General features: G+C 38.4%; 2 protein-coding genes across 4 annotated transcripts in view; one reads left to right on the top strand and one right to left on the bottom strand.

The window, feature by feature from the left end:
* Snx21 (Sorting nexin 21) overlaps positions 1–7,482 on the top strand; it is a 30,831-nt gene extending 23,349 nt beyond the window's left edge. The window contains exons 3-4 of the mRNA XM_076206993.1: positions 6,270–6,414; positions 6,863–7,482. Of these exons, the coding sequence (XP_076063108.1) occupies positions 6,270–6,414; positions 6,863–7,401 (684 nt within the window). The 3' untranslated portion in view covers positions 7,402–7,482. The remainder of the gene's footprint in view (positions 1–6,269; positions 6,415–6,862) is intronic.
* Positions 1–20,854, bottom strand: part of LOC143038073 (14 kDa phosphohistidine phosphatase-like) — a 50,956-nt gene extending 30,102 nt beyond the window's left edge. The window contains exons 1-2 of one of the 3 annotated variants that reach the window (XM_076206988.1): positions 20,743–20,854; positions 16,016–16,062 (exon numbers count right to left, since the gene is read on the bottom strand). In XM_076206988.1, coding sequence (XP_076063103.1) covers positions 16,016–16,062; positions 20,743–20,839 — 144 coding nt within the window. In that variant the 5' untranslated portion in view covers positions 20,840–20,854. Of the gene's footprint in view, positions 1–13,448; positions 16,063–20,400; positions 20,559–20,742 lie in introns of those variants that run through there. The other 2 variants (XM_076206986.1, XM_076206987.1) reach the window with 2 other exon arrangements.
* Positions 20,855–22,079: the final 1,225 nt, after the last annotated feature.

The raw sequence follows: 22,079 nt of genomic DNA, 5'->3' as shown, positions 1-22,079 counted from the left end.
CCGGCAGTACTAAATATTCTAATCACATGGATAGAAAATGAGGTAACTAATATCAGATATAATGTGGCGCCACCTCACCGGATGCAAATCCCTTTGGCTTTGAGTCGAAATGAAAGACTGACAACAAAGAAGTATTTTTCTGCAGTGACAGAAACATTTCGCTTGCAAGGCTAACTCATCGCCGAGAAATATTCGAAAACACTAAAGGTATTTAACTCATAACTCGGGATTACTGCCCTTTATTTATGACCTAATTTATTGGTTGATATGTTTTCACATCCTTTGATTTTTGTCATACTTCTTTTTTTGTGTGTGTGAAAGGGACCTCTTCAATGCTAATATATTTTCAGTGGTATATTTCAAGCACTACTGGGATGGGTAAAGCTGAGGAGTTTAGGGAATTCTTGACACAGACATGGCAGAGGAATAGAACATTATCACTGGCAAAAGAAACCCCAAATCCATAGTGCTCAACAAAACGGTTCCACTTTCTTCAATGTTTGGTAAGTGTATCTTGCCACATTTGTAACTTTTTTTCTTTTTTGTTTCCTTATTTCAAAGGACACTGTGAGGACACATGGCATCTTCTGACAATGAAAAAGTCTTCACATGGAATGTCATATATTGAAGGGTTTCCATTTGCATTCATTCGTTAAACATGTTGAACGTTAATTACCTTATTATAAGCTACAGTATTCCATTTACTTGGTTTGTTATTAAATGAGTGCATAGAACTGCATGAAAACCCAAACGATATTTTTTTTTTTTTGCAAAGTCGTTTGAAGAAGTTATGAAATAGACTTTTTCAGGTAGCGTTATTAAGAACAGCGACAGAACCTAAAACGGAGTATGTATTACAATCCTAAGCTAAAGATTCTAATCGCTTTTAGTAGATGTATTTTATTCATTTGTGTATAAACGTGGGGTGGTTAAAACTTCAGAGATTGCCTTTCTAGTTTCATCTTTCTAATTCTTGCTTGTTTATGCCATAATGTGTCTAGAATAGTAAAGCTGCACAAATTAAATTATCTTTATCTATTTGTTATTATTGTTTGGCTTCTTTAACTGTTACATTATTCTTCTAATACCATCTCTTAAAGTGACTGTGGACAAAAATGTAATCAGAATGTTTTAGAGTTTTGGATACGTTGAAGATATTTTTTTTGGTTGTGACTTCTTATATTATTGATTGGAAACTATATCTAATATCTAAACATTATTAATAGTGTTCTCAGATGAATTATTAGTTTCTAAGTATTTTTCATGTCTTTTAACGGGTATCAACTATGATTTCAGATACTAGACATGGTAAATGGGCATGGGTAAGGAAAGATCAGTATTTCATCCAGTCTTTGACATGGAGCAACACAGAGTTGCGGCCCAATTTCAGTTCGCAATATGGAGAATGGTACCAAAGGTATGCACTGTCTACCTTCTTTATAAAAGTATTTATCACAATATGTATTGCTTCAGCAGTTGTGTCTCAGTGACGTCAGTGAAGTAAATTGACGAAATTATAATTTTATGTTATTTTATAGTAAAGTATTCGTATTAATTCATTCCAGTTATTTTGGAAACTTCTTCCCTCAAGATGATCCCCAAAATCCTATCAAGATGTCCATGAAGGCATCATATACAATGGCGCATTATATTAGGCAGAATCAAGTTATGAGGACTTGGATAAAGTGGAATCAACCCCAATGAAGACTGCAGAAAGTGGAACACATATTGAAAGGAAAAAATCTTCCTTCGTATGGATGAGTGAAGAAAGCACCACAGGCATGTCACGATTATGACAAAGGATGAACAACCTTATTCTTATCAATCAGCCAGCCATTCGGAGTCCACTTCTGAACAAAGTCCTCCCCCAAATTCGTTCATGAGTCGCAGGACTGCGCCAAACTCTGCCACATCACTCATGCAAACTTTTCTATCTGGCCTCGTGATTTTTCTGTCTGGTCTTCCTCTTCCATGTTTCCCGTCTCGCAGCGTCCACTCAGTGACACTTTTCCTCCATCTCCCACTATCCTTTCTAACTAGCTAAGTTCCCTGTCCAGTTCCATTTTTTTTCCACCTGCCCAGTCTCTTTTTCATTCCGATTTTCTCTCATTCAACTTGCCATTTTCTTGTCTATCAGCATTACTCTCAGCAACGATCTCTCCATAATTTTTGTGCATTTCTTAACTGTGTTTCCATCGCTTTCGTCAGTTTCTAAGTTTCACGTCCGTAGATCATAGCTGGCAATATACAACGATTGTAAAGTTTGCGTTTCAGAGATGTAAATAAAGAACCTCTAATGGTGTTCTTGTATTCACCAATATTTTTGCAACCAATTGTGATGCTCTTTTTTTTATCTCATTTTAGCATATGCCCTAAGTAATTATATTCTTCAATTTCACGAAGATTCTCACTATCGATTATAATTGCTTTACCTTGAACTTTCGAGGTAAACATTACTTTGGTGTTATTTGTCTTCAAGCCTGTTTTGAGAATCCTTGTTGAGCATTCATTACATCATCTGTTTCTGAAGAGAAAATAATGTAATTTGCAAATATAACGTAATGTAAATATTTTTCATTGCTATTGAGATATTTCTATTCTCAGTTCAACGTTGAAAACCATTTCTAAGCAAACTATAAATAGCTTAAGTTAAATTGCACCAATAAAACAATAAAAAAATCTGAGACAACATATACGATAAACGTGGAAGACGTAGAGGTTAAGGTGTGTGTTAGCGCTGTGCATCAGTGTACTGTATTCCGTGGGGTGTTTGACCTTCCCGGAGTTATATTGCGAATCCCCTTTATGCGAAGCTCCGATCTACGAGGATTCGAAGGTACGAAAAGGAAAAATTTAGGACAATTTTCTTAATACGAAAGGCATATGCATCTATGGTACAAAAAGAAATATGAAAAATTATGAAAATAAAGTACGACGGGACAGTATGTTGTAGAGACATACAGGTAGGTAATGAGAAGATTGTTTAAGGTTTTGGCAATGGAATAGGAAGGGTCAGACATTTGAGAGGTGATAGAGCTGAAATGATAACTTCGCTTGTAAAACTTAATGGTGCTGCAATTATGTACTACAACGATTATAACTAGAAATTGAATCATATTTTTGGATATGTACCAGAGTACGAACTCATACAAACATCATAGATAAAGAGTAAAATAAAAATCATACCAATTTGTGGGTTAGGTGAATGCCAGCTCTAGCTCCATCCAATTGCCTTTAGCAACTTCTCCCCTGGAAATTTACGGCAGTGTTAAAAGCCACAAGCCATAAATTCATAGATAAAGGAAACTACGCCCAGCAAATAGTTTCTGCAACGAAAGGACGTGTAGCTAATGTTACGAGTATTACGAGAAAAAAATGTTGAGCTCGCGCCACAAGGCTCCTGGCTGCGACTGAGGTTATCACAAGGTTAAAAACAATTGTAAATCCTCCTCCCCACACACACGCGCTTGCTTGCTTGCTTGCTTGCTTGCTTGCTTGGGGTGGAGATTGTACAATTGAGTGTTACTAGGGTGGATATTGTACAGTTGATTATAGCTTGTGATACATAACATGAGCTGACCTAACCTAACATTCTACGGTCGTTTATGGCTCGTGATACATAATCTAACCGGACCTAACCAAACCTAACCTAACCTAACCTAACCAAACCAAACCTAACCTATGTTAGTTAGGGTGGAGAGTCTACAGTTGATCAGTATGTGTGGGGGATTCTACAATTGAGTGTAGTTGGGGTGGAGATTCTACAGTTGATCAGTGTGGCGGTGGGAATTCGACAATTTACCCTACATTCTTTAGAAATAATTATTATATTGTTCAGTCTGGCAGTCCCAGAGATATAAATCAGTTTATCAAAGTAACTCTCATAAACAGGTACATGGAAAAACAAGAATATGTAAACTAAAGGACTCACTAAAAGACGTTTGGCGAGTGACAAGAGAAGAAAACCAATGAGAACCACAGCTTACAACCCAAGTCGATTTAAATTATGGAAAAACAATCAGATGAACCGAACAACGATGTAAATGATGGTGAAAAACGGAGATGAAACCAAAATATGTTCAATCTGAGATATCCGGTTTGCATAAACACGGCAAAGGAAACATGGACTGGAAGTGAAGCGTTTATTCCTGACGTTTCGTCTTTTGACTTTCTCAAAGGAATGAGCATACTGGATACATGCAGAGTTTATATACATGCTTTGCGGCTCAAGGTGGTGGACCGTAGGAAGAGTGCCAGTCTGCAACCCCATCCTGAGTACTCCAAAACACCATCCCGAACTCAGCAAACCCCTTCCCACTAATGTCCACTACGGAGGATACTCACCAGATCTAAAGCACTTGCTTTGTAAGCCCGTGCTACATCCTATGCTGCAAATGTAGCTCTGGACAAAGCGAACACTTTTTTCACCTTATCATCATACCCCAGAAAATATATACCTACACGAAAGGACCAAAAAAGCTTGAACTACCTGAAAAGGCCACCACAGTTTTGGTAGAAGAACTGATTCCAGCAAAGAAGCCAACTAAATTTGTCGCCACCAAGTATCCGTTAAAAATGGATCTAGTACACGAAGGCCATTACCATGGGTGAAAAATATTACCAGATGCACTACCAAACGTGCCCACACGCGAGGTGTGGAAGTGTTCATAGAAGTACCGAGTTAAAGGGTATTCTCATAACCCCTAATATGTTTCCGTTTCTAACGCTATGGATACTACGGGGTCACCTGCCAAGCTCCTCACCACTATAAGATATGCAGTTGCCGTTGTAGTAGAGGTGTTCCTACTACATGATGTGTGAAGTCTTCCATGAGATATGGATCAGAGAAACTCGGATTCTCTTTAGACTTCACACATCATGTAGTAGGAACACCTCTACTACATTTGGTGATCCCGGAGTGACCAAATTTAGTAGAGGTGTTCCTATTACATGATATGTGAAGTCTAAAGAGAATCTGAGTTTCTCTGATCCATATCTCATGGAAGACTTCACACATCATGTAGTAGGAACACCTCTACTAAACCGTCACTAGACTCAGAAGCCTCGAGAGGTTCTAAACAAAAGGTCGCCGAAGCAAATTGACCCAAGTACGGAGATCATCATGCTTGGTAGGGTAAGTACCCGGAACGTCTCGGATGTATCTGGACATTGATTCCCAAGGAAGCCACGAACCACTAACACTCAAGAAAGAAAAATACCTGAAGTCCGACATCTCGGACAACACATCAACTAATAAGAAAAGTTCAGGCTTCACAGGTATCTTTTTCTATCGTGGTTTGCGGGCTGGTACCCGCCCAGACCTCAGCCTTCCAGGTGGTCCGGAACAGTTCATACATGAACGCAGGAGATATGGTGTCCACGGAGTGCCACTTCAGTGACTATACCTAGAGGGAGATGAGGTCACCTCAGGTCCGAGGTGAGCAGCGTTTGGAGCCCATTGTGCAGATGGAAGCTCTTCCTAACCTCTGCGCCGTGCCCAGGATACATACATCCGAAATCCCCACGCTGTTACTAGACACGCGCTGCCATTGAGCCATGGCCGGCCCCAAGGTCACCTTGGCCGGCCCCTTCCGAGGTCTCAGAGAATCACACGCCAGCAATGTAGAAAAACACCAACGTTATCATCAAATTCACCCTAAAAAAATTTTTGAAAGGGTTCACAGTAATTTGCTCACAATGTATTCACGGTGAACACATTGAGAACGAGTTTTCCATAGTGAGTGAGCGGTCCTCTTTAGGGTGCAGCGTCCTCCTATATATATGCAGCACATTTAACCCATTGGGATAATTGTCTTTGTCATTTTTTTAATATTATGGCTACTGCCAAGCGATTTTATCCAGCCTAGAGAAACCCTCCACCATCTATGAAGATTAGTTTTCAGTAGAACTTGTTATTATTATTCATAAGTGTAAAGTAGGCATGTAAGAAATGAAAGCCTTCAATCATGATATTCCACTTGGGCAGAAACTGGCCCCTAGTCAATGTCAAGCTGCTACGAAAGACGGTTTGATTCATGTAGAAAGAAAAAAGTCTCCTTAATGTTTTATTCCCTCGTGAAATAAATCGTTGTTAATTCAACTTAGAAATATGAAAAACAAAAGGAATTTGTGATAAATTTGTGTTGGTACCTTTGACAACAATTTTTGTTTTAATAAAGACCTCTTTTTACAAAATCAGCACCAATTAAATTTTTCCTTAGCCCACCTGATGTTTATTATATGTTTGTTTTTCTTTTCTTGTCTTGCAGCTCTATCGAGTTGCCGTTGAAAGTGATGGAGGACCAGCGGCTTTAGAAAGGCGCTATTCAGAGTTCCTAAGTCTCTACACGGCCCTTCGGAAGTCGTACACGGCCCTTATGGCACCTGTGGTCTTCCCGAGGAAGGTCTTAGTCGGTAAGGACTATACAAAGATACAGGATAGTCGTCGGCAACAATCCCCTTGACAAAGCATGGGATACGAATAAGTGACGCCATGCTGAACCAAGGTTTCTCGGGGGTATTATTTTACAAATACCTGTCAAATATAATAGTTTAAAATCATTATGTTGTTGATGAAATTATGAATTATATTAAGAACCTAAATATAAATATAAAATGTTGCCTCAGTTTTGTTTCTGTGGGAGACCTGCGGACCCAAGGTATGCTGTAGTCCCACGGTTTGGCCCACAGATCACTTAGAAGAGAAATTACAGTTTTCTGCGCTGTGTTGATTTTGGGTCGTGTGCAAGGAAAATGCATTGGTGCTGCATTTCTCTTTTTCCTTTAATTGTTTATTCATTTATATGTTTATTTTGCCAGTAAGGTTGGTTTTCTGATGCAATATATGTTTTTCTTACTACAGGTAACTTCAAGACAGAAGTTATTGCAGAAAGAAGTCGTGCCTTCGAGCTCTTTCTGGCTTATATCTATTCTCGCGACGTCCTGAAATGCTCGGAACCTTTCATCACTTTCCTCTACAAAAGAGATACACAAGATATAAACCGACATCTCTTGCACTCCGAGTTCGAGGAGGCTTGCCCTATACTGGAGAACATGTACTGGCTCCTGGCAAAGTTGCACGACGACCGCGAGCAGGTATTACGAGTTCTCTGTCAACTCGTCGTCTGCCTCCACGCCGTCAACAACTACGAGCTGGCGTACGAGTATGCCAAACTCGCCCTTCCCAGATTCGAATCCCGTCTAAATGACTCCATAGGAACACATCTCTACATCCCTTTCCTTCACTTCTGCACTCGACTCTGGTGGACACTGGGCATGGACAAACACGACTTCGAGAAACGCCTGGAGGAACTTCGGAAGAAGGGCCGTCGTGTGGACGGAGTGCCTGGGCTCCTCGATTTACTTCGTGATGAAATTAGTCTTCCTTCTCTCCATTCATAGTCATCGCCTTCCCTTGCCTCTTCGTCCACTTCTTTCCTCAGATATCCAGTGTCTAAACTTTACACTTTGGCATAACTTATGTATGTATATATGTACATATATATGCAGTATATATATACAGTATATACTGTATATATATATATATATATATATATATATATATATGTATACATACATATATACACACATATATTATATATCTATCTATATATATACATATAATATATATATATATATGTATATGTATACATACATATATACACACATATATTATATATCTATCTATATAAATATACATATAATATATATATATATATACATATAATATATATATATATATATATATATATATATATATACCTTTTCATCCACAATTCACTTTTAATTCCATGCCATCGCAGTCGAGACTGAGAAGCTCGAAAGAAGCATATATATTTGAAATTGATACGTGGCTGCGATGACATGGAATTAAAAGTGAATTATGGTTAAAAAGATGTTAATCTGTTCACTGAGAACCATTCTATGTATATATATATATATATATATATATATATATATACACACATATATACATATATATATATATACACACATTATAGATATATATATACATATACATATATACACACATATATATACATATACATATATACACATATATATACATATATATATATACATTCATATATATATACATACATATATATATATATACATATATATATACATATATATCTATGTATATATATATATATACATATATGTGTGTGTGTGTGTGTGTGTGTGTGTGTATATATATATATAATATAAATATATATATGTATATATATACATATATATATAATATATATATATATATATGTGTATATATATATATATATATATATATATATATATATATATATATATACCAGCAAAGTTATTTTGACATTGTCAATATGCGAGGAAAGAAGGGAAAGAGAAGACATGATCACATTGTATAAATGTTTTAAAAGGAAGAAATGTTAGACAAGGTAAACTATTTTCACAAATCGAAAAATAAAACATGAGGCCGTGAGAGTATAGTGCAAATAAAAATTAACGAGAAGGATGTACGAAAAAAATATTAACTTGAGTATTGGGTAGATGGAATATATTGCCAGAATAAGTGGTTTTAGTTATATTATGCATGTATATAGACAAAGTATAATGGGAAATTAATCGTCAAATGAGACATTACATGCTTAATCTCTTTTGGTAAGGAACGCAGGTATGTCCAGTCTTTTCATGAAATACTTGGGCCTTTTCTTCTGTCATCAGCTATCTTGAATCCACTGCTGAATAAAGCCCTCTTTCGTAAACCACTTTAAAGCGCCAACATTTTCCATGTCGCTCTAGCAAACTTCTTGGCCTCCTCCTGTCATCACCTTTTTGGTCTCTCTTCACTGGACTTCCTAGGTGTCCAGTCAGGAAGATGTTTGTTGCATTAGTTATTCTTCATGGAAATGAACGAAAAAAGACCAAAATGCAGTGAGTGGAGATGGGGAAGGAGTGGAAATTACCAATACAAACCTAATCTAATATATTCTTAGGTAGTTTATACTACACTGTATTTTTTCACGTCATTCTACAAAAGCTCTCTTAAAATGTATCTGGAAAAAATCTCAATAGTTATCTCCTAAACGAACAATGCTTCCCCAGCCATTCACTTCAAGCAGAAAAGATTGCTTCCTTCGGTGCTTTAGAAACTTATTTTATCTCGTCATATCGTTTCACAACTCAAAGATACCTCTTCTTCAGTGGCAAATACGTTTTCTCTTCTGCAACTCAACTTTGTAAGTCTATCCATCACTCCCAAATGAATGGGGAAATCATAAAATTGCTGTTGTTGAAGCAACATACATGAAATTATCATACGTCTTGTATTTGTCACCGATTAGTATCTAACCCCAGCCAAGGTTCAAACATTTTTTCTTTCAATCACGTGTGGATCTTCTATTTTTTCCATTTGTTCTGAAGGGTGTGAACTCCAACGCCATTAATTTTGTTTATTCTGGTCTTATCACAAAGAGCTTTCATATTCTTACTCTCCCTTAGCATTCAATTAAATATATGCACAGGATAGGGTGCACAAACCTACGATATTGCTTTTTTTTTTTTTTGAGTAAATTGCAGGAGTTCAATATTTTCATTCCTGCTCTCCTCACTCTGAGAACCTCTAGTTTTTTTTCTCGCCGAAGACAAATTTTCATATATTTTCAATAGATTGTCTTTCAAAATGCCAGTGTGAGGTTAGTTCGGCATAAGGTAGTCCCGTATGAAGATACTCCAACTGTATGGCATGCGAATAGTATGGTATGTGCTGTTTTGTTGTGCCTTTCACTTAGCCCAAAGCTGCACTTCGTTCCTTGTCAATAAAGTACATCCGTACACTCATATGTTGTTGACAAAGGTGCTACTGAATAAGCGAACGTTTTTATGTAGGGAAGTGTAAAATGGCGGGTAGTCAGAGGCGGTGTCGTGGATTTGAGGGACGTAAGCTGCCCCCCTCCACCCTCTTCCCCATTAATGTTGAAGCAAATTATTTTCTTTCCCTTTAGCATGCCCTATATGTAGGATTATAAATCCTCCCACTGCTCAACACACGCAAGTCGTTAGCCCCAAAACGAAAACACTATTTGAACTTCTCGTTTCGGAGAGATATTATGGAGATAATTGAAGTATATGCTTGCAATTTTGGAATAAATCAGCTCGCTCACACCTTGTCCAATATTATTTCTCTCTTTTTTTTTCTTGTGTTTATATCTTTTGACGCTCCAGTCACTTCAGCGGCCACCTCTACCCCCCTTGTTCCCAACAGCCCCCAATAATCCCTATCAACCCAGTCATGAAGTTTGTTGTTAGTTTCGTTCGTCTTGTTTGAATATAGTGTTATTATGATTATGGAATTTGCTGTGACAAGGAAAAACAATTTATACGAGATGTATGTTTTACAAATGGAACAATAGTTCTACTTATACTTGTCCGGGAAAAAGAGGTTCTGGGTATTTGTTATTGAATATACACAGCCTATTTAGGTTAGTTATGGAAACAAGTTTAGGGATAATAATTATAAACCAAAGCAGAGCACAGTGTTTAGATTCTAACTGGGAGTATTAGCTACTACCATAGATCACCAGATGATAGTATAAAAACAAATTACTTGGTATTATACCAGGTATTTGAATCTTCTCGCCCCGTTGTAGCAACGGTCGCCAGTGACAGCGCGTAGGTGCCATTATATATAATAAAAATCATTAACGAAATATATTTCAAGATATTTATGATATAGAAATATATATAACAATTACCTACTTAGATTTGGTCTTCATAAGAAAATATGTTTTGGAATTTTTACCAAAAACATAAATAGCTATAACCTATATAAGTCTAGTCTTCAGGCGTAGCAGGTTTAAGAGTTTTATAATAAAGCACAATGTTTATATTTTAACTGAGAACGTTAAATTGTTACCACAGATCACCGAGTGATGATTTAAACGCTTAATATTGTACAGTGAACGTCCGTTGTGAATTCCCAGTTGGCTAAGTCTACCGGGGTATCGAAAGTTACTTCTACCCTGGCTGGAAAGTACAAGTTTATATAAAAATTATAATATACTGGGAAATGTACTTGAGCGTGTGTAGTCCAAAGTAGTGATAAGATTTCACCATTGATTGGCTGATGTGGGGTGATGATAATTCGTAGGAAAATTCGATGTGAAAGTAGGGGCTGGTCTTCTGCTGCCTTGTAGAACTGCAATGGACATATTCATGTGTTCATTGAGTTGCTCTTGAGATAGTAACAGTCTTGGTCACCTGAAGATAGAGGATGTCTAGTTTGTAGGTCGAAGGACATTAAAAGTAAATAAATATTTCCCATATTTCGTTTCTATTCACCACCCTTATACTTGTAAGGAAAGGTACTGTTTGGGAGACTGAAAAGCTTCACTACAAAGTTTGTTATATGCCACTATCGTCGTTCACATTTTATGGGTTTCTGTTTAGTAACTCAACGACTTGGTGAGAATAAGATCCTTCAGTGAAGGTTCTCAACCTGGGGTTCGCGGAGCAGTTTACTGAGGGTATTTGGATGACTAGCGAAAGATTACTTAAAATTTTAAATTTGAAGAGAGAAAATTACTATTTCAAAAGTGCGCGCTATGTCGTGTCATTACAATTTTTATCCATTGCGGTACCATAACATACTCAATTAGTCTACATTACCATTCTATATTCTGTCAGGTTAATGGAGGTACGGGTCGATGGTTTGATCGACTTCCAGCGTAACGGGGAGAAAGGTTGAGAACCCCTGTTTCAGAGCTTCATAATTCCACAATATCTCTCTCTCTCATACACACACACATACACGCCCACAATTTGGATGAAAATATAACCCAGACCACAAACAAATGAATTTAAGGTAATATGGTCCCCATACAGAGTGAAATATATAAGCAAGATCGAGCGAATACAAAGGACAGCAACTAAACAGGTCCCAGCTTGGCAGATGCACCATATGAGGAAGGACTAAAAGTACTGGGTCTGCCAACTTTGAAAGATCGAGGAGAAAAGGGTGACATGATTTATTCAGGTCACTAAAAGGAATAGATTGCATTTGCAGAGGAGATATTTTGATTAAAGATTGGAGGGCTTTAATAGTTCATGGGAACAAATTAAGAGTGAGCACATGTCTAAAAGATGTACAGAAATGGTTTCCCATATAGATGCATAAATACTTAGAATAGCTTAGGTGGTATAGCCCAAGCTCGAACAATAGATGAATTCATATCTAAATATAATAAATGGAAAAAAGGATATAGATTAAGTTGGAACTGCACATGTATTTGAGGTTAGGCATGATAAAATTGGAGAGTAGGGGACGGTACCCAATGAGCGTTGCTCCTTTCCTGTACAATCAGATACAACACAGGCGTGCGCGTGCGGCTCGACGGCGCAATGTTACCGTTCGCAACCGCTAATCCAGCGGCCTGAATTCGATTCCCGCCTAGGAATTAAATAATTTCAGCATTGCTGTACTTCGAGCCAGCAATCCAGCTCTCGTGGGCAAGGAGTTGGTGAGGTGTGTGTAAGGTCATGGAATGAACTATAGATTGGGCATATATAAGGTCTGAGCTCTCATCTGTACGGATGTAGCTGTCGATCACTATCCCAACACGTAATCCAAGACCATAGTGAATTACAAACATATACTAAAGGAGGAAGTAAAGAGAAATCACTAAACTACAAACCAATATTTCTAGCCATCATTATAGCAAAATCCCGTGAAAAAAATCTTGAAGATTGGTGGGTCTTGAAGAGATCATCATTTCTTAGAACTAGATCATGAGTATCAAGAAATGCATGAAGAGGGTTAACGTGCAGCAACAGATGGTTGGGTGGATTGCGTGTACTTAAGATCTAAAGAAGGCACTCGACAAGGTACCTCACATTCTATTATGGGAGAAGTTGGAGCATATAAAAGGATCCCTCGGGATGGATTAGGATTTCCGAAAGACGCATGAGAACAGAGACGTGTGGAGCATTATAAGGTCTGCCATAACCCGTGGATGTTGTTTATGAATGGTAGAAAAATCAACCGAGGAAGCTTATGTAGATCTACCAAAGCGAATACTATTGAAAGCTATTTTTTTTTTTTTTATCCAGCATGTATTTAACACACTCGGCGACCTCTTTGCACTCCGATTCCAACCTGAACAGTCATTCGATTTAACATTAGGTCCAATATAAGACCTCTCTTTGAAGTGCGTCGTCTCCAGGATTTTATTCAGTTAACGCTGTACTTTATCATTCACATGGTAAGATCACCTATTCTTTTATGGCTAGTTATGAACTATTTCGTTTGAAACTTGAATGTGTCGTCCAATGTTATTTTTAATAAAGCTTCAGTTGGAAGAAAGAACCACTCCTTAGTAGGTATAAAAACAAAGCTTCAGTGGATCCGAACACCTAATCTCAAACTTATGTAAAGTTTAATTTCGATGACTTTTGCGGAAATTAATCAAACGACATATTTCTTACCATTTATTAACAAAATATTTGTGTACAAAGATTATGTCACGAAATACACAAGAAAACGTGACCTGTCACTCCTATCCTTGATACAAGGCATGCTAAAATAACAAAAATAAATACATTTATAAATAAAAAGACAGATAAATGATCTATGACAAATACAAGACGGAATAAACTGACCGTGTATTCCGTTCCTTTCTCCTTGGGGAGATCCACGCCATCAAAATATTCTGCCCTGCCCAAAATGAGGAAAGCTCTTGACAGACGTTGAAGAAAACCTTGAAATCCCCTTTACAGCCTAAATAAAGCACATCATATACGTTTATACAAGTATGCAGTTACGGGATGCTCCATCGCTGAAAAGAGTATCACTACGCTGCATGGGGGATCAAAGCTTCAAAGTCATCTTGAACGAGATGTCTCCCTAACAGGATTTTACATTTGGCAACAACAAATGGGTCAAATCACGGCATTATTGCCCAAGTCCACACGTACTCGTATATCACAGACCAGTGAATTCCCCCGCACTGGATAAAAAATCCCCACATTTGGCACACAAGTAAAACTAGTTACAAATAGTCCTATATACTACATAAACTTACGCTACAAGGGCGAATTTACGTAATAAAGGCTAAGTTGACGTTAGTGTCATAAACACTTACAAATGCCCATAAAATACAAATTATATGTGCGCTGGTAAAATACCTGTACACTAGGCCATAGTACATAAACAATAAACTAGCAACACAACAAACTGTGGGTGAACAATAGATAAACGGTAACATGTATTACAATAAGCACCAGTTTAATATTCAACATTTTACAGTCTACACACAGTGTATGTATGCATGTATAACGTTTGATCAATGCCCCATTAATAGTCATGTTTTGCTCCCCTTTTCTTATCCATTGAGTGAAAAAGGCACTGTTTGTTATCTGACTATGAACTTATTTTCAGCGGTATAAAAAAGGGCCCATAAGTATAATACCATCATATAAGACACTGAAATTTTAAGGCCAACGGTGATGTTACAGAAATAGAATCCTGTTCATACTCATGAGTAGTGGTAGGAACGTATTTGTCGGAAGCGGAGAGTAAAATTATACTCTCCCTTTCGCCGGGTGGACACACGGAGGATGGAGATAAAAATCAATCAGAGGAGCATAACAGACGCAGCACAACCTAGCGCGATACACAAAAAACGGGAATATATTTAGTTTTAATCTGCCTTACCGTCTCACCGAGGCAACGCGACATGACATCACAAATCTTGTACAACATACCTCACAAGGCTAGGAGAAACAAGCAGGATTCTCTTCTCTAAGGTGTTAGAAATCCGGTCGAGGACATGATGAAAAGGCGAGTAGCTAGAACATCTGGTCTGCTGGAGTAGACCTGTGAGTTCCCGGGAGTTCGCTGTAGGAACCGTAATGGCCGACACATATGTTGGTTCCTGCTGCTGGTACACCCGGAAAAGTGTTGGACTTAATCTTCGAAGTTCTGTCAAATAGGGTCTCCCTATGATAAGTGACAGCGTGATGAAGTAGAGGATGCCGTAGAAACAGTACAAAACGCGTGTGCTTGATGTCTGTCCCGGCTCCAGGACAAGGAAGATCAGGTAGAAAAGTATCATCCCGAAGAGGGCCATGACTATGAGTTCGTGGAAGGACGCGAGATTGCTCCCGAAGCCACGGCTGGCGACGGGTTCGTGGAGGGACAGGTAGAGCCAATCCTTGTTAACAGGAACGAGCTCCCCTCGACGAATGCTGCAGTTTATTCTTGTAGACAGCAGAGCGCCGAGGGTGCGAAGAAATCCCGGGTAGGGCACGACCACGTCCCAGATGATCGTCATGTAACGAGCCACCGACACCTCCCGCGCAAGACCGAGGCAACCAAGGAAGTCACGACGCTTGATGTCCTCCTTGTTGAAATGCTTCGAGCTGGCGTTGTTGGAGGTTGTTAGGACGGGGTAGTAGCGGGACAATATGTCCAGTTCGGTGAACTCATGTTGGGAGGTGTTGCAAATGAACATTCCAGAAGACATCCCTTTGGAAACGGACACAGAGCGAACATTGGCATCCACTTCAGTAGCAAGTTGAGTAAGGACGTGGTGCTTTTCGTTTCGAGGACTCTTCGCCAAGACGACAATGAGATGGTCAACCGTCCCCTTCAACTGTTGTTCGTGGTAATAAATGGACTCCTCCATACTCAAATTGCCCAAATGATGAATAGAGCCAACTTTTCTGAATTCTTGTTTAGTATCCTCAATTATACGGTTCTCTATATCACTACGGTAATTATAGAGTGAATATATTTTACCTCCAGACAGAGCTGGAAGCAAAAAGACAAGAACAATAAAGTAAAGAAATATCAAAAATATACTATAGGGCGTCATTTTGTTTCCTAAGGTCACCGCTACAAAAGATGCACTATTTCTAACTCGATGTGCTTGTTACTTCGGACACCAATCTAATTCTGATGTGGAGTTTAGCCTACGCCAGGGGGCAGGTTGTGCATATCGAACTGTGGCAACTGGTAATCCACGAGCCATCGTATACTTACGAGGTGGGAATGAATCCGAATGTGCCACCACGGCACATCGAACGATCCTGAAAAAAAAAAATAAACAATCTTCAATGAAGGAGGCTCACAATAACACAAACTAGAGCATAAGAATGGAGGGGATTACAAGAGACCATGAGGCCTACAGTTCCATACCCCTTACCACCTTTCACCCCTATCCATAAAGTTATCTAATTTTCTCTTAAATTTAGTTTCAGCGCTCACTATATTGTCACTAGATCTATTCCACTCGTTAACCACTCTATTGATAAACCAGGTCTTGCATATTTCCTTCTTAAATCTAAATTTGCCCAAATTAAATCAAATTCTACGAATCTTTTCCTGCTATAATAACATGATGACCTTCCCTGCATCACCTTTGTTAAAGCCCTTGACCTATTTGAATACCTCTATTAGATCACCCTGCATGCTTCGTCTTTACAGAGAGGAAATTAGTGCCTAACCCTGATGGTCAATTTCAAAACCCGTGTGTTATTTTCATTCTCTTCTGCATTGATTCTAGTTAATTAATATCCATTCTATGGAATATGTTGTCAGTAATGTTAATAGAAATATCAATAACTGATTGATGTAGTATAATCTATAACACTTGGCGTCGCACGATGTTCTGCGTAACTATTATTCTTTCCTTCCTCTTTATGAATTACTCATTAGACCGCGCTCTTCTTTTACGCTTGTGAGCAAAACTACATTTTCCAGACGCCCTTCTCAAGTGATTTTTTTTTTTTTTTTTTTTTTTTTTTTTTTTTTTTTTTTTTTTTTTTTTTTTTTTTTTTTTTTTTTTTTTTTTTTTTTACTAAATCTAGTCTTGGCTTGGTCTGGCGACCCAAAATGTGCATAAATGTAGTTTTAATTACCAGTCATTTAGATAAACTATATTTTTAGTTTTATACGTTATGATTATCATACTTCCGTTTTTTCGGAAACCGTTCAATAAGCCTCAGAAACACGACCTTCATTTGGTCCGCAACCCTCACTGATCACGAATTGCCGTAGAACACCTGAATTCTGACTTAATAAATCGGTTTGGGACAAAGAAAACTTAAGGCCCTGTTCACACTAGCAGTCTGAACCGCAGCGATTCAATTACAATGTAAGTCACTGAAAGCGTTCACATACAACCACGGTTTTTCCTTGACTATGCGGTACCGCAGCGATTTCCGCGTGTCTCCTCCTTGACCACTCTTCAATAGTTATAGCATTTTTTTTCTAATGGAATACATTTCCCTACAGACATTAAGAATTCTTGTACGCTTACCTTGTAAAAATCATCAGGGGAAATTATATCTCAACTACTGCCAGAGAAGCTTCACTGAAATTAGGTTTTTTGTACAGCCTGTAAAATTCTTATACGCTATGCAACAACAATATGTAACTTCTAAGCTACCAGAAGAGGCTGGACGACCGTGTTGTGAACAGCTGCCCAGGATGTAACACTTCACCCCATACCATACAACACATAATGGAAGACTGCATTATACACAATCATGCACGCAAACAACACAACATACACTCTATAAAGGATTTGTGGGAAAACCCAGTTTCGGCTGTGGCATTCCTTGGGGAGACGGGACTGCTCGGACAGACAGTCTAGGGAACGACAACAACAACAACAACTGTTTCATCGACATAGCCTTAATCCCACTGACGAATGAATCAAGGTTTCTTCTCACTGAGCAAAAATGTCGGGTGTTATCCAAAATAAAAATGTTAAATGTGACGGCACTCCTCAACATGTTAGAGTTAATAATTAAGAATAAAGTTTAGTCATACTGATGTATACGATAATAGTTTGAAAATTCTAATATATTTTCTTATCAATGCTAGGTCCTTTCATAAGAAATCGAATGAAGTGAGGGAACGATAATGAAAAATTTTGTTCAAGATACTCTAACATCACGTGCGGTAGCATAATTAATCGAAAATATGTATTTTTTGCATTTGACCGCGTGTGTCTTGCGCTTCCCTCAAGTCTCCAGTTCCTAGCTTTGTCTGTTACCTGCCTCTACAATTCAAGAGCATAGTGAAAAGGTGACTACTTTGATGGTACCAATCCCTCTCACGTATGCTCTTTAAAATTAGGAGAAGAAAACAATCATCGTCTGAACTGCCAGAATACTTCCCTGTACCGCAGGGAGGGGAAGGGGGAGCGGAACAAGAGGCCCATAAACAAACGGTAATCGGTGATGGGGCGGAGTGATACTGCAAAACCATGATACCAGAAGAGTTGTGAGATAACGTTAAAACTTGGTGGAAAATACTGTAAAATGTTGAATGTCCTGTGTGTAAATAAAAATAATGAATGGTAGATGGTGATAATAAGGCGTCGGAGGATAGCGAGTTCTGACCGAAGCTGGTCTAAGGAAAGGGATGAAAGAAAATGTCGTGGTTGTACAAGACATGAATACGAGAATGAGAAAGGGCGGTGAAGGATATGAGTAGCAGGTTTGGAGGTCGAAGTGAAATAAATATATTGGGAGAACTGTTCCAAATAAGTGGATGGAAACAAATAACAAGAGGAACGCGTGCTTCATAACAACCGCAGATGTGAAGCACACTAGGCATTCCTCGCTGGCGTGCTACTTGCTTTTGCGATTCTGTTTTTGGTATCCAATGTCAGTAGCATGCTACTGACTCTTCCTGCTGGGAAAAGTGGATAACTTGCTGGGAAGAACTAACGGCAAGTTTTGCTACTCACTTGAATGCTTAAATGAGCCACTATTCCTGGGGTTATGCATACAACATAAAAAGAAGCGAGCATGCATATTATTGTTCATACGTGTTTGTTTTTCATTTGACTACGGCAGTAATAGACTCGTTCGTAAGCATAGCTGGAGAATTCTTGGCAGGAAGCTTTGTTGTAGTTTTCGCTAGCTGCTAGCCAAAAAGTCATCAGCAAAACATTCCCTGTGTGACGTATGCGCGTTTGCATGCAAAGCAAGTAACAAAAGCGAGTAGTGTGCTATCCAGAAATGCCTGGTGTAACGCCACCTTATTCAAGAACAGTCTCTATGTTCAACGCCTAATTCTTACTTTGTACAGTTGACCATGAAAATGATAACATCGATAAAAATGCCCAGGTTATCAAGAGTTGATTGAACCTTGTAAATCACGTGAAGATTAATGAACTGTTCAATAAATCATGTGTTCATTGCATCGATTTCTACTCTAGCTATCGCCAGACACTTCTTTTGACTGGAAGAAACCTCCACTCCTTAGATTATTAAAGAATTTACATTCTGTTTACTTCTTAGTTTTGTTAATTCCCTGGTGTTTTTATCCAGCTAAAATTAAACCCCGTGTTGATGGGCTTAATATGTTACATTACCACACAAGTCCCTCACAACTATCAGAAATTAATAAATGTAAATCGGGCACTACAAATTTTCTTGCAAGTGGAATATATTTCTCTTTGCCATGGGCCTTTTCCACCTCATGGGAAGTATCCAGCCAAGACACGTACCCACTCCCATCCACCACGATTTTTTGCAAGTAGAATAACGTGTACCAATGCCAGAAATCTTTATTTATATTGAAAATAAGATTTGACAAGGTCCCTCATCGCTACCGCTAGCTATGAGGTATTTATTCTGCTGGACATTTTTCAACCAATTTTGCATCATTGTTGTGGTTTATTCTCCTTCCCCTGCGTAAGGTAATATTTTTTATTATTATTCATTTATATATGTTTGTTAGTTTACATATCTTGTGGCTAATGTCACATGTTATTCAATTTAGAGTGAGTCATCGAGGTTGAAAACGGATATCCACACAAAATACCAAGTGCTTGCAAAATTTGTGTTTAGTTGAGTAAGTGGCAAGCAGACTTTTGTGTTCTTTTATTTTTTTATTTTTTTATTTGTTTATTCATTCAGAATTAAAGTTCAATAAATCAATTCACATAGCTTCCGGTCATCTGAGCTGACAACTAAAGATGCGGTGCTAAGCAGGAACTATCCTTTCTCATGTGAAGCTTTATTTACTTTTTACATATTCGTGTTTATGAATCATCTTTATATTTTTATGTCTTCACTGCAAGGTATGTAAACTATGTTCGTACGAGTTTCTCTCTTTTATCTATTTATTTATTATTTATACTTATTAAAAATGTTCTTGTTATTTAAAGACTTCCAACATTTATTCCAGTTTATTTAGTTGTGGGACCACCCACACTGCAGGAAAAATATTTAAATACATTTCATTACATCTTACGCTGCGTTTTACTTTGCTCCTCCTAGCTAGCGTCAGGCGATTTTGTTCACTAAGGGAAAGTCATTCAATGAAAGTGAATGAGGCTCGGTGGCTTTGCAATCGTCAGCCTTCCACTTCTCGACCAGTTTGAACAACTGCTTCCCACCACTTACCTTCATTCCCATGCCGCCCACACCAGCTGTTACAGCCAAATGGGCATTGGATTACTGCAACCTCTATTCTATTTTACCCGTATCAGTAAATTCATTTTTAATTCCGTGCTCCTTTTAACACAGCCCTAGTTGACATGAGTGATCTAGTATTTAACTAACGTAACAGCAACACGGGAGGAGGGGTGCAAGCAAAACAAAAGCACCCTGAGGATGGGGTGGCGTGCAAACCCAACGGGAGCGAGTGTATCCGTTCGACAAAACCTACGACAGTACGAAGGCGATCTGGACATCAAACAACCGACTCTTGGGCATGATGTTATATGCTTATTAACAGTGTCTTACCTCCACTCCTCAGCACTTGGTAGAGACGACACGATGGCGTTCTCACGACCCACCCACATATCCTCACAAACCGGGTGCCAACTGCTTGCAGCGCCATCTATACGATATACACGAATGATGCTGCCATAACGGCGAGCTTTGTAGTGTTTTTGTTTCAGCTGTTATCATTATTGAAACATTAGGTAAAATACAGCCAAGATTTTCAGCAGAGCATTTACACTTGTGAGAATTATCGGCCAATGAAATATATACATAGGTAGCACAATTAGTCACATTTTATGCTAACCGGCAACTGAATAGCCTCCATTTACCCGCTCTCCCTCCACTCACACCTCCGATTCAATTGTGAGGTTGTCCCTGTAGTGAATGATAAGTAAAGATAAGGTGTAGATAGTAAGACTCGCAAGCAGCAACGAGCATAGAAGAGTGGCCATGTTCATCGTATCAGTAAATGTTATGGTATTTCATGTGGACAGTCGCTGAGCATAGAAACTTAATGGGACTTGGATATGTTAGTTGGTACTGGAGGTTACTGACAGACGCACCGATGAGACACATACGCATTTAGATTTACATCTGCCTATACACCGTAACACGCCAAGTTGCAATAACATAAAGTCTGCCTTAGATCAATGAGGCACAGAGTATCGTTGTAAGCTGCGTGCAGTGCGTGCATTGCCCCGATTAACAATACTCTATGATCAGATAACTAATCATTGACATCATATTTGTAAACATACTCGGAAAAATGTGGTTGGATCGTAAAACATGGGTGTTCAGATCGTCAATATTATTTCTTTATGTGAACGCACATGCCTTTTCCACAAACCACCACTATTAACTCTTTCCCATTTATTACCTGTGGTAGAAAATATCTATAACATTGACTCGGTTATAAATCATTTTACTATGTAAATAAATCCTTATGACCATGAATTATCCCATTTGTTCCAGGTGATACATTCCTACCTAGTAATATTGTCGATAAATAGATAAATGAATAAATAAATAAAACCCACGATGTATGTTATGCACATGTGTAGAGGTGCATTATGGAACAGCGAACCCTTGGCTGGCAAGTCTGCCAGGATAACTGGTTAGCCTTAGCTTCGTCACGTTGTATGCAACCTACCAGGTAGGGTCTCGCTCTGCTTACAGCGAAATGGCTGGGATCAGGCAGCCCGTCATTACAAGGGTACTCAGGTAGACAAATATTTTAGTAGTCCCAGTAAGGCTGGTAATATGTACCCTAAAATGTTTTAGCTGAAGTTAGGATTGGAAATTTCAACCTTTTCAGTAGAATTGAATAACGAGTTATGGAGTTCATTGTGAAGAAG

This window comes from Oratosquilla oratoria, chromosome 23, assembly GCF_046742065.1.
Source record: "Oratosquilla oratoria isolate Oo_2021 chromosome 23, ASM4674206v1, whole genome shotgun sequence".
In the NCBI taxonomy this organism is placed as follows: Eukaryota; Metazoa; Arthropoda; class Malacostraca; order Stomatopoda; family Squillidae; genus Oratosquilla; species Oratosquilla oratoria.
The sequence above is the reverse complement of the archived record's forward strand: the minus strand, read 5'-3'. Positions and strand labels throughout refer to the sequence as shown.